At 37.2% G+C, this 12,118-nt stretch overlaps 1 protein-coding gene across 1 annotated transcript; it reads right to left on the reverse strand.

Moving 5' to 3' along the window:
• Positions 1-2,967: 2,967 nt before the first annotated feature.
• Positions 2,968-11,873, reverse strand: LOC124172697 (protein held out wings-like). The gene is made up of 3 exons (XM_046552157.1): positions 11,657-11,873; positions 10,327-10,660; positions 2,968-4,577 (listed from the first exon to the last, which is right to left on the reverse strand). The coding sequence occupies exons 1-3, from the start codon at positions 11,849-11,851 to the stop codon at positions 4,204-4,206; spliced, it is 903 nt and encodes a 300-aa protein (XP_046408113.1). The 5' UTR covers positions 11,852-11,873; the 3' UTR covers positions 2,968-4,203.
• Between the last annotated feature and the right edge of the window lie 245 nt (positions 11,874-12,118).

Here is a 12,118-nt window from a genome sequence, read left to right on the forward strand (position 1 = left end):
CACAACAATCACAGCCAGATACATTAGTAAAATATCATTAGTTATCACAGTTAGTGCAACGATTCACAATCATTCACATAGGTATTCCTGCCTTAAATTCCAACTCCCACTATAAGCATTGATTATTGCACATATTACGATACCACAACCACCAAATATTCCATGTTGTTAACAATAAAAAAATAATGATAATTAATCTGCTTCAGATTAGTAAAATTTCAAAAAAAACTAACATACATTACACACAATTACCAATTTCTTCAGCATTAAATATAATACTGAACGTAACATTCATTGTAAACACTGTCAAAAACGTAACACACAAGTCTTGAAATTAATCATAAGATACTGTTTCATCATTATAGGAAATGCAGATGAAAAATTCTAAGCTAAGATACCAAAATCATTCATTTATAAAACCTTCTCACTTAGGAGACTAAAATTATTATCAAAACCACCCATGCTCATTGAGGAGGAGCAAATGCTCTTGCAAAATAAACCAGAGTTGTCACGGTTAGTAAATTATTGCCATCGCAAAAAGGAATGTTTGCAGAGGAACATACCATTCATAGAAAAAGGTAGAGATGTGTAGAAATAGCCAAATAAGTCCTGAAACATCAAATACATACCCCCCAATGTTAAGCGAGGGATAACCGAATTTCATCTCACACACAGCTTTGAATGGGTGACTCCTTTTCCTGTAAAATTCAGGGTTACTTTTATTAGGTATTGACTGCACTAAATTGAGGTAACCTAGCTAGTTGAGAAAAAGATAGAGGCATGTAGTAATTGCCAAAAAGTCCTCTAACAGCAAAGACATATTCCCAATGTTAAAGATAAATATCAACTGTTAGTCAAATTTCAGTGAAATGACTCCACAAAAGCATTACAAAACTTATCTGCCCCACTACTAATGATTAAGTTAAAAACAGTGTTGTATCCCACATGGAATTAAGGACTATACACCATATACCAGAGTAAACAATGTTACATTAACACTTTTAGAGCTGTGGGCCAATACTTTTGCCTTTGCTTCTCAGGACGATAAGTGCGGTGGGCCAATATATAGTCTCAGTGAATTTTTTTCAACTTTATGGCTAAGTACATATAATATCAACTCTGTTTTGATAAACTTTTAAATAAAAACATATACTACATGCAGCAAAAGAAAAAAACATCATTAACCCATTTAATCTCATTGATTAAAAAAACTGCATTTAGACCAGTAAAACATAATTTCATATTGCTTATATTTTGTGCTGTTTATAGCTTCGAAAAATGACAGGCCGATACATCAGCTCTTAAAAAAAAAAAAAATATATTCAACTTTGTGACTCTGAATATATCAACTCTGTTTTGATAAATTCATCATGACTTTGAAATAAAAACATTAATATTGCGGTAAGAGCAATAACAAAATCATTACTAAGCAATTTAATCTCACTGTTTTTAAAAGAAACTACATACAGGTATCGGTACATCCGTACTAAAAGCTACTTTCCTTCAGGTAACCAATCAAAAGTCAAATAATCAACTCAGAGAATTATGAATGATATATGAATATGTATATGCGCGAAACCCTTGCAAGTAATTCGTAAATTCCCCAGTGAATTGGAAGCTTTTTTAAAAACTTAAAAAACTATAGATTCATTCAGTCATCACATATCAAATGAGTTTGGGACAGTCACACGTTTCTTAAAAATGGAGTTCAACATCAAAAGTTGTTTGCTTATAAACAAAAGACACTTCCTATTCTTCTGCCTCAACAACCACGCATAAATGCAATTTATTTCATGCCCAACTAAATACTTCCATCACAGGAATAAAATCAGAGAATTATGAACGTTATATGCATATGTTCAGGCAAAAAAACCCTTGAAAGTAATTCATAAATTCCCTAGTGAATTGGAACCTCAAGACTTGAAAAACTATAGAGTCATTCATGACATACCAATCGCGTTTGGGACAATTTTACATGTTTTAAGAAATGGAATTCAATATCAAAAATTGTTTGCTTATAAACACGAGACAATAATTCACTGATATCTGTCGTTTTTACTTCCTACTCCTCCGTCTCAAAACCACAGATAAATGCAATTCATTTAGCACCCAACTAAACACTTTGTATCATAGGAATAAAATTGGTTATCACATGCCAGCTGCAAATACTATCAAAAATTGAGCATCTTTTTTTATGGTCATGAGTATAAAAGTTGTAAAACATTTTTTAGCTATGACCACAAAATATAAAATCATTATATCTTATTTATACTCCAACATTACCATGAGTAAATGATTCTATTTTCAAACTGAAAACATATTAAGTTAATGTTAAACTGATCATCGCTGACTGCAACAAAGATAATAAGTTATGTACACCACAAGATGGCTTTAAAATGTTTCATAAGATAGTTTTACATCTCTCATTACATTGACTAGATTTTAATAACTCTTTACCTTATACTAGTACGAACAAGGTTAAATTAAGTTAACACTAGTTAACATTTAGTGAGTTAGAGTTGTGTTACCCAGTTAATATCACAGGATTGAAGAGATAGGCTGCCACGGGTATTTCATTACATCTTACTGAGAAGACAATTAAGTCTTCTGTATTTATTTGCGTCTATATTTTGGATTGCAATTTGTTCATCTGTTATTTCTTCATATCGTAAGTCATGTGGGCTGATGTTGACAGTGTAATTACCTCATTGGAAAAAAATCAGCCGATTCAACTGAAAATTTCAATTGCACTCCATTGAATTTTCATACATTCAATCGAATTACCTCATATTCAATTGTAAATCTGAATGTTAGGAAACTGAATTGAATTTAAAGAAAATGTTCAATCGAATTTCCAAAAATTGAATTGGAAATCTGAATATTCAATTGAATATCAAGACATTTAATTGAATTTTTAAGAAAATATTCAATTGAATTGAAGGAATTTCAATTTAATTCACCCGCTAAGTCTCCGCCGGAATAGATTATAACGATAATCAAAAACCAACAATGACAGCTAATGAAGTGATAACGCAAATTAAAACTACTATCATGACTTTCCTTTTAATGTTTGTTCAATTAATTGTTGAAAATTCAATTGAATTTTTAAAAAAATTGAAATTTGTTGCTTTTCAATTGAATATTTTTCAATTGATTATATCCAATAGGGTACTTCTGAATTTTGTTTCATTACACAACGTAATCGTGACTGACACAAAGAAAGGTACAATGTGCCATATTTCATATCATAGCAGATAGTCTAACACAATGCGAATTTAACCAGACTATCATTACAAAGGTAGAAAATATCTTGCACTTCATAAAATTAACCACAGGCAGTGGGATCTTAACTAAAAATAGGATATTATATCTTCCATCTTAAGAGTTAAAAGGAAAGAAATAAATACTGATTCAATCACGAAGTGCTAGAGGAAAAACATTCATGTAAAAGATTAATTGAAACAGGAATACAGGGTCAAAATTATCACTGAAAAAAAGTGAATGTAAGAGATTGTGATCAAAACACAACAATCACAGGCTGATGCATTAGTAAAATATCCCAAGTTATCAAAGTTAGTACTTCACTTACGGATTCCTCTCTTAAATTCCACCTCCAACTGATTATTGCACATGTTACAATACCACAACCACCAAAAATTCTTACGTGATTAGTTATAAAAAAATAATGATAATTAATCTGTTTCAGATTAGTAAAATTTCAAAAAAAAACTAACATACATTACACACGATTACCAATTTCTTCAGCATTAAATATAATACTGAACGTAACATTCATTTTTAACACTGTAAACAAACGTAACAAAATACTCTTGTAATTAATCACAAAATACTGTTTCATCATTAAAGGAAATGCAGATGAAAAATTCTAAGCTACGATACCAAAATCATTCATTTATAAAACCTTCTCACTTATAGAGACTAAAATTATTATCAAAACTACCCATGCTCGTTGAGGAGGAGCAAATGCTCTTGCAAAATAAACCAGAGTTGTCACGGTTAGTAAATTATTGTCATCGCAAAAAGGAATGCTTGCAGAGGACCATACCATGCATTCACAAGCTGTAGAGCTTGAAGGGGATGGGCAATTCATAGAAGAAGCTAGAGAAATGTGGTGATTACCAAAGAAGTCCCCTCACACCAAAAACATTCCCAATGTTAAGTGAGGGATAGCCCTATTTCATCTCACACAGATTCGAATGGGTAACTCCTTTTCCTGGAAAACTCAGGGTCACTCTTGTTATTGACCCCATTGAATTGAGGCAACGTTAAATCTGGCACGTCTTGCAACATTTCCAGATATTCAAAAAATAATGCCTCATAATAAGCATACGCATACGACGTGAACAGGTCATTCTCCAGGGCCGTGGGAGGTGGGTATGGTATGGGTGGTACCACTGGCAGGTGACCCAATGCTGGTGAAGTCGGCAGCACCAAAGGCACGTCCACCATTGCTGGAACTTGAGCGGCAGTGGGCTCCAGACTGCCCTCTGTTTCCTTTAAGGTCCCTTTCAAGATCGCCAGCTCAGTCATCTGACGTTTTCTCAGCTCATCGTAATCTGCAAGTAAGCAGAGATAGTAATAATTTAATAATACAGTTATAAGAAAAACTCGCCAATAAGCAGAAGAACTTTGCCGATAGTAGCATTCAAGATGCCTTGTGCAAGTTCGGTGCAAAGGCTTCCGCGGTGCATTGGTAATGTAGGACACAACATCAACTGGGAAGAAACCAAATTCATCGCCAGAGAATTGCGATATTTTCCAAGAATCATCCGAGATGCGATCAAAATGTCTAAACATCCTCGTAATTTCAATCGAGAGGATAGCTACCAACTCCACAGTACGTAGAAGAGACTCTTCGCCCCATACCCCAATGCTATTGGCCGCAAGGCGACCAATCAGGGCGAACCGACACCACTGGGCTGCCTATATAACTGCGGCCAAAACACAGCATAAGCACTTCGACCTGAAGATGGCTGCCGGAATGCAGGAGTAACTGTTGTCCCAAATGCAATCACAACGCGGTGAAACCCAGAAAATGCAGCCAATATTACTTAGGCAAGTTTTTCTGTTTTCAAACTATGCAAGTTTCTACATCAAATGCAGAAAGCTTGGGATTTCTGGTCTTTGGCATGCGGAAAAAGTGGTACACTTTTTTTTGAGAATAAGGTGGTTTCCTTCACCAAAGAAAACGAAGGGCATTGATTGCGATGCATTATGCACCATTAGTGTATTCATAATATACAAATTATTTGGTTTTAGAAATCCCAGTTTAGACGAATGTTAATGGTCAATTTTAACTTCATTTGAAAAAGGCCAGATTGGCGCCCAAGCGATGCCTCTCCACGTGACGTCACAGGGACCTAGTTTCTACACGAGAGGATAGGAGTTATACATCGTCTGAGGTTACCAATGCATGCATGAGGCACAGAGCTCAGGGAAACAAACCTTAATAATCACCCATTAAAATTGCCTAAGGTCGGAAAGTTTTCTTCGTTTGATAAGGCATAAATAATCCTTATTTAAGCCAAGCGCTACCTGCTAGCATCCTGCCTCGTATCAGAAATCCCATGAAACAATAAGCCCGGTGTATCCTAAATTAATGCAGTAATTCTGATGATTTTTCGTCCAATTTTATTTGTTTATAAAGATCGCGGAAAAAATTGAGCTAGAGAGAAAAATCATGCACGGATAATCTGCAAACCCGGATAAACCACAGGGTGATAATCGAAAGTATGCTGTAATTGTAACCTAAGCCTGAATTACGCGATCATTTTCTTTCGTCGTGAAAAGTGATCGCTAGATCGACCGCTTTTCGCGATGGGAATTTAAGTGATCGCTCGAGTGATCATTTTTCTGAATCACATCGTACCTCCCGCCGTCGCCTTTTGCATCACTTTCGATATCACAGATCGTTGCCATAGGACCTGCATAACAAAAATATTTTATGTATTTTACGTATTTTTTTTTATTTCCGGGATGCAGGAGGTCATTTTACGCAAAAATCAGCAGGAATGGTATCAGGGCTCGAGAAAAATTTATTTTTTGCTGTCCGGTGTAACATTAATTTAATATACAGGGTGTCCCATTTATCTTGACCACCCGAAATAACTTTATGTCCAGATGCAAATTCAAAAATGTGTCAAGCAAATGTTCATTAGCCGTCAGGGGGACATTAATCAGCATGATTGCCATCCTTTTAGCTTTGTTATTTTCAAAGATATGAACAGCAGTACGTCTTCTTCAAATGGCACCCTATATTTTTTTATTCGGAAAGTCATTACCTCTCCTAAGGACTTATTCAAAAATGTAGCAAAGTGGATAAACACAGTGTTATGAAAAATGACTGACTCTATAGCGCTTAGCGCAGGTATGTGGGTATTGGAACTACTCCACTTGTTGATGTTGACAGTGAACAAATGACAACATAGTAAAATGCACACCAGTCATTCATAAAAAGTATAGGGTGCCATTTAAAGAAGACATAGCGCTGTTCATCTTTTTGTAAATAACAAAGCTACAAGGAAGGCAATCATGCTGATTAATGTCACAATTTAGGCACAACTAATACAGGGTTCCCACTCCAACTAAATTATAAAATTCACGGTTTTTTCCAAGTTCTCACGGTCTAAATATCGTCAAATTATGCCAGCCTCAGTGGCGGCAGGGTAAAGTCCTCACCTGCCAAACCAAAGGTCCGGGTTCGAGTCCCGCCTGGGTAATTTACCCTTATGGCATGTAGGTTTGTGATTGTTAAATGTTATCAACCCCGATGTAAAGGCCGAACAGTGCTGTTTTCGGTGGTTTGTGAAATAGATAAATAAATAAAATAAAAAATTCACGGTCTGTTGATAAGCCATTTTAGGCAGAAATATTGATGATGTAACAATCACCACCTGTACGTTAACTAAAAATTTATCAACCGCGACAGGCGCCTTGAATTCAAACGTAGCAATGAAAGGTCTATTTCTCATGACGTCACATATCGTTTCCAAAATTCAGCTCCTGTTAAAGGTTGTGAGTGGCAAAATGGAGGGAGCAGTGAGGTAGGGAAGTAAAGAAGAGTCTGATTTTTTGCCAGGGTTAATGAACACTTTGTACGCCGGTCTTCCAATCACAGGCTCAAGATCAAAGTGTCGTCATGGCACAAGGACCAACAATGGGGAACTTGCATGAATTTTTTTTATTTCATAGGCGGACAGAAAATTATTTTCTGATTACAACAAAGAAAACCGCATGTAAATCTGAGTTTTCCTTCGCGAGATATTTAATGATAAATATAACGAATTTTAAAGCGCGGGAAAAACTCCCTCACCCCCCAAGCCACTGCCGACGAAGCCTCGATGACGTCAAAGGTGCCTAAACATCACGCGAAGCTATTGTTGTGATTGTTTTTAATAGTTGCCAGCAGTTGTGAGAGCTTCGTTTGTTAGACGTGTTGATTATTTTATATTTAAAGATAAATATCCGACGATAGAGGCTTGGAAGCCCTCGTTTTTTGCATTATTTATAATATTAATATCTGAGTAAGGGCATAAAATATAAAACTGGAGCAGTTAAACCAAAAATTTGATAATACCTAAATAACATCGTTGTAGGAGTCTGAGCCACGGCCATTGGAAGGGGGATACGTTAATTGTAAGTTGATGTTATCGACGGCATATCATTCATTTAAGTATGTAATTAGAACGATTTTGATGTTTACTAATGTCCGCTTAGCTTTTGTATACAATAAATTCATCCGTTTATTCGTAGGTACCGGAGAATTCGTCGTTTAGGACTGTCTGTGCTTGTATTATGGGGAGAATTCCAGTCAATGCAACTTTTGCTCGCTGATTGGAGACATCTAGGAACATTTTTGTGCCAAAATAGTGTTATTTTCAACGTGACATCTCCCGTTAAGCTACTGCTATTAATCACAGTGCCAGTGGTTGTAATGCACTAAGTTTGACAAGGTTGAAAAATATCGGCCAAGAGTTATCAGTGTTCCATCGTGATTGAATTGTAAAAAGTGCTATTACGCTATCGATAAATGTCTAACAGTAGTGTAAAAATTGTTAGTGGCATGCTAATCTCCGTTGTTCACCGTAGATATGACATTTCACGATCACGCTATTGAAATAAAAACTGTGTGTGAAGTTTGTTATTCCATTATTTCAACGAATAGTAGTGAGAAATGTCACCTGTGTCACTTGTGTGGGCTAATTTAAGGGTTTAAATCAGTGAATAAATAGTTGTATTCATCATAACGAGTTCTGTTATTGTAAGTTGTACGTGATGAATATAAGAATGTGATAGTGACATCCAGTTTTGATAAGAGTATTTGCCTATTTCCCACTATATTTTTATGGTATATGCTAGTATATTGTTTATGGATTTACCTATATTATTGAAATAGGTTGTAGCTTGTGTGTGTGTTGGCAGCGGAACCGATTCGCGATCTCACATGTGGATTGTGTGCAGACTGTTTTGCTGTGAATTCGTACCGTAGGATGGATAGGACTACCTTCTCCGTTAATCCGGCGTTGCCACATTCAACAGCACAGCTTACTCTAATGTCAACAGCACAGCTTACGATCGTTATCCTCCAGTATTACAAGTTTCTTTTACAACTCGATTTGCCGCCGACGTATAGCAATAATTTGTCTTAACAAATTCCATGAGGGTCGTGGCATCAATTTTTGGTGTCCTAAAAAAAGGCTGGTGTCCTAACACCCCATGCCACACGCCTTTTAGGCGGCTTGCGGGGTATTATGTAGACGTAGATGAATTTCAGGTGTACTATTCGAACGAGTGGCAACGTTATCATCCATTTTTCTGATAACCAAAACACACGAAGTGAAACGCTTGTACTTCATCATCCCGATGCCGCATTATTAATATCCCAAGTAATAATCTAGGCACAATAGCAATAGGAAAACTTGCCCAAGAATAACAGAACAAAATAAAGTGACGATGGGCGGCTAAATACTCCCTCAAAACAAATTTTACATCATGCGCTCAGCGTATTTCCCTACTCCCTACGGTTGTTTAGGCACCTATGACGTCACGCCTGGCCTCGGCAACGCTCGGGTGTCTTCGCGTAGTGGTCGGCTCAGAGAAATTTTTCTCGATTTTAAATGCAATTTTTTTCTTTCTTTTGATGCTGAATGGAGAAACTGAAGGTATTTTTGCGAGCTAATGTATCCATTTGACTTATTCAAAATAGTTTTTAGAGCAATCTACGACCCATGCAAGTTCCTCATTGCACTTTGAATATACGTGTGGAGATGAATGTGTCTGTACGTGGCTCGGCCTTGAAACATGATTGAAATATCTTATTTTTCTCATGATCTGTCAACTGTAGTTCTTTTTCTATAAGTTTGAGAGGTTTTTAGGGTTTTACGACGAAATTCACGGCTATTTCCAGGTATTTTCACGGTAGACAAAATTCAAGGCTTATTCACGGTTTTAAAGTTTTCACAGTTGAGTGGGAACCCTGTAATACTTAGGGGTTTGGGGAGTCGCATACCCACCAGGGTATTCGGGAGTTGCGGATGCCCTCCGCCGGAAAAAATTAAGACAAAAAAGATCATAATGGTGATTTTTACGGCCTTCTGAGGGATATCATATTAATCCTCACACTATTCTATAAGCCATATTAATCCAATTAAGTAAAATAGATTCAACTTAAAAATTTCTATGAGCTCTGGGGGGGGTTTAATCCCCCAAAATCCCCCCCTCACTGCGCCACTGTACTCCATGAGTAGAGATGCGTGAAAATCGCACTTTCAATAACAGTCTATCGCATTTTGTAGCGTCTATTTTTTTATTTTCGTAATGAGGTAGATGACGATAAAATGAAGTTAAACACAGTTATATGACAAAATACAGAATATTTAAAATAATTATGTTTTGTAGAACAATAATAAATTAAGGAATAAGACTAATAGTGGCGGTGAATTTTGCCCGCGCCCACTTGTAGTTCGTGGCCGCGTAGATTCAGCCAGCCAACTAACAGCTGGCCAGTCGCTCACATGCTTTAAGCGGTGATTGTTGGCGGAGCATTTAAACTGCGCTCTGCACAAAATGTACGAATTTTGCCGTCGAAAAGGCAAATTTGCGTAAAAATTTCATAAAAGTCCAGTAATTGCATTTATTTGCGCACATCGCATCTATATCGCATTTGCGATTTTCACGCATCTCTGTCCATGAGTAATAATCTTGCGATTTAGGCAATGAAAATAATAATAGGACACCACCTTATAGGCCAAAACGGCCCACGATGATAAATTAATTGTAATTTTAACTTACTGTAATCCTCCTTACCGTTGGGAATGAGTATTTTGTTGAGGGCCTGAACAGCCATCTGCACTTTGATCTCGGCACGCTCCCTTGTGTCTGCGGCCAGCACGGTCACGTGGAGGTCCTCCTTCAAGTGCGCCCACGACGCCCTCTCCCTCAGCACCTCCTCGCGCCGCTTGTCCCTCATCGACCCCCTCCCCCTTATCATCAGCGAGCACCCCGTCTCCTCCGACAGCTGCCTGATGGTCATCCCCCCTGGACCCAGAATGCGGCCCACAAAGTTGTAGTCCGGATGATCCTTCACCGGGATGAAAACCTTCGCGGTCACAGTCACCACGGGCCCCCTGGCGGCCGGTAACTACGTGGGAGGAGATGAATGAATGCAGCAAAACTTGTTTAAATCGTCATTTAACTATAGTGCTGTGCGAGAGTCTCGTCTCGGCGGTCGAGAGGAGAATTTCATTTCTCGGCATTGTCGGGACGAGAGTCTCGACCCGGGAACACACACACACTACCAACACAGCGGCCTTTGACCAATTTTGAACTTCAAATTATATAGTCTCCTCTTCTTTCACGATGGTTAAAAATGATTGAAATTTCGTGACTTTTAATGAATTTTCATCCTCTGACCACACACAAAAAATGTTTATCATCGGCTTGCATATATTTATGTAATAGGGTAGTTTCCTTCATCAAAGAAAATGAAAAGCATTTACTGCAATTCGTAACCCGCCATTGGTGTATTCATTATTGGATTTAATTCTTCTTCTGCTCCATAAATAACTATTAGACACAGTATAAATAATGATCTTATTAATCTCAAATTATACAAGCCGTTGTTGTCTCTTTGACTGATTCGTCTTACCCTGTAACTAATCAACAACTCTTGACAACCCTTCTGCTTATTTCTTTTAATTTAAATTAGCAATTGCTTAATTCATCAACTTCAACATTCATAATATGCAAATTATTTGGTTTTAGAAATCCCAGAAGAAATTTCAACAAGTCACGCCTCAAACCATCAATGGGGTGGATTGTTATTATTTTTTAATTGCCATGCAATGCAATGAGCATTATTCCAGCTTAATATTGAACAAAAGGCAGTTACACCACATAAATCAATCTATTAACATCTTCGTTTCGTTAAAGTGGTCATTACATTGAAATGCGTGATGACTGATGACGCATGCGTTTTGGAACCATGACAACTTATGGGGAGATCGTCATTGACGACATCACAAAGAAAATACTTTTTTTTTAATACGCCAAGGAGCACATTTACTCGAATCAGTCTTATTCAAATGCTCTTTTAAAGGAGTAGAGTTCTTGGTCATGTTATGAGAGCTGAACATACCTCGATGACATCCACAAGCTTGTAAAGACAACTATGCACCCTTAGAATTTCCTCGTCTAGAAGTCGTTCGACGTGCTTTAACGAGAGTGGTAAGGAGGAAATTTGCTTTTTTTCGACCAATAGATCAGCTAAATAATTTGAATCCATCCTGTTACACAGATCTGATCTTTGAGAAACACCACCACCCACTTCCATTGTCAAAGAAAATAGCGCACAAATGCACGATTGCACACAATACAATGATACAATTGCACATAAGGCGCGAAAGAATTTCTTATTTCCCAAGTGATGAGCGATTTGGCCAGAAGAGGCGCTGTTCGCTTTCTTGCAAATCGTCAAGAGATGACGTTAGTGTCGTTGCCGCTAATTTTGAATGGTACTTAATGCTTATTACCCAAGGGGACTGCATAGAGGAGGCCTAATTCCATATTACAGATGGCTGATTTCTGTTGCCACTTCGGT

This window comes from Ischnura elegans (assembly GCF_921293095.1).
Source record: "Ischnura elegans chromosome 13 unlocalized genomic scaffold, ioIscEleg1.1 SUPER_13_unloc_2, whole genome shotgun sequence".
NCBI lineage: Eukaryota > Metazoa > Arthropoda > Insecta > Odonata > Coenagrionidae > Ischnura > Ischnura elegans.

Bases quoted from the DNA above. Each gene is read 5' to 3' on its own strand.
- LOC124172697 (XM_046552157.1), bottom strand. From the start codon at position 11,851: ATGGAAGTGGGTGGTGGTGTTTCTCAAAGATCAGATCTGTGTAACAGG. The intron at 10,661-11,656 runs GTATGTTCAGCT...CCTCCCACGTAG, and splicing joins AGCTTGTGGATGTCATCGAG to TTACCGGCCGCCAGGGGGCC. The intron at 4,578-10,326 runs GTAAGGAGGATT...GCTTACTTGCAG, and splicing joins CAAAATACTCATTCCCAACG to ATTACGATGAGCTGAGAAAA.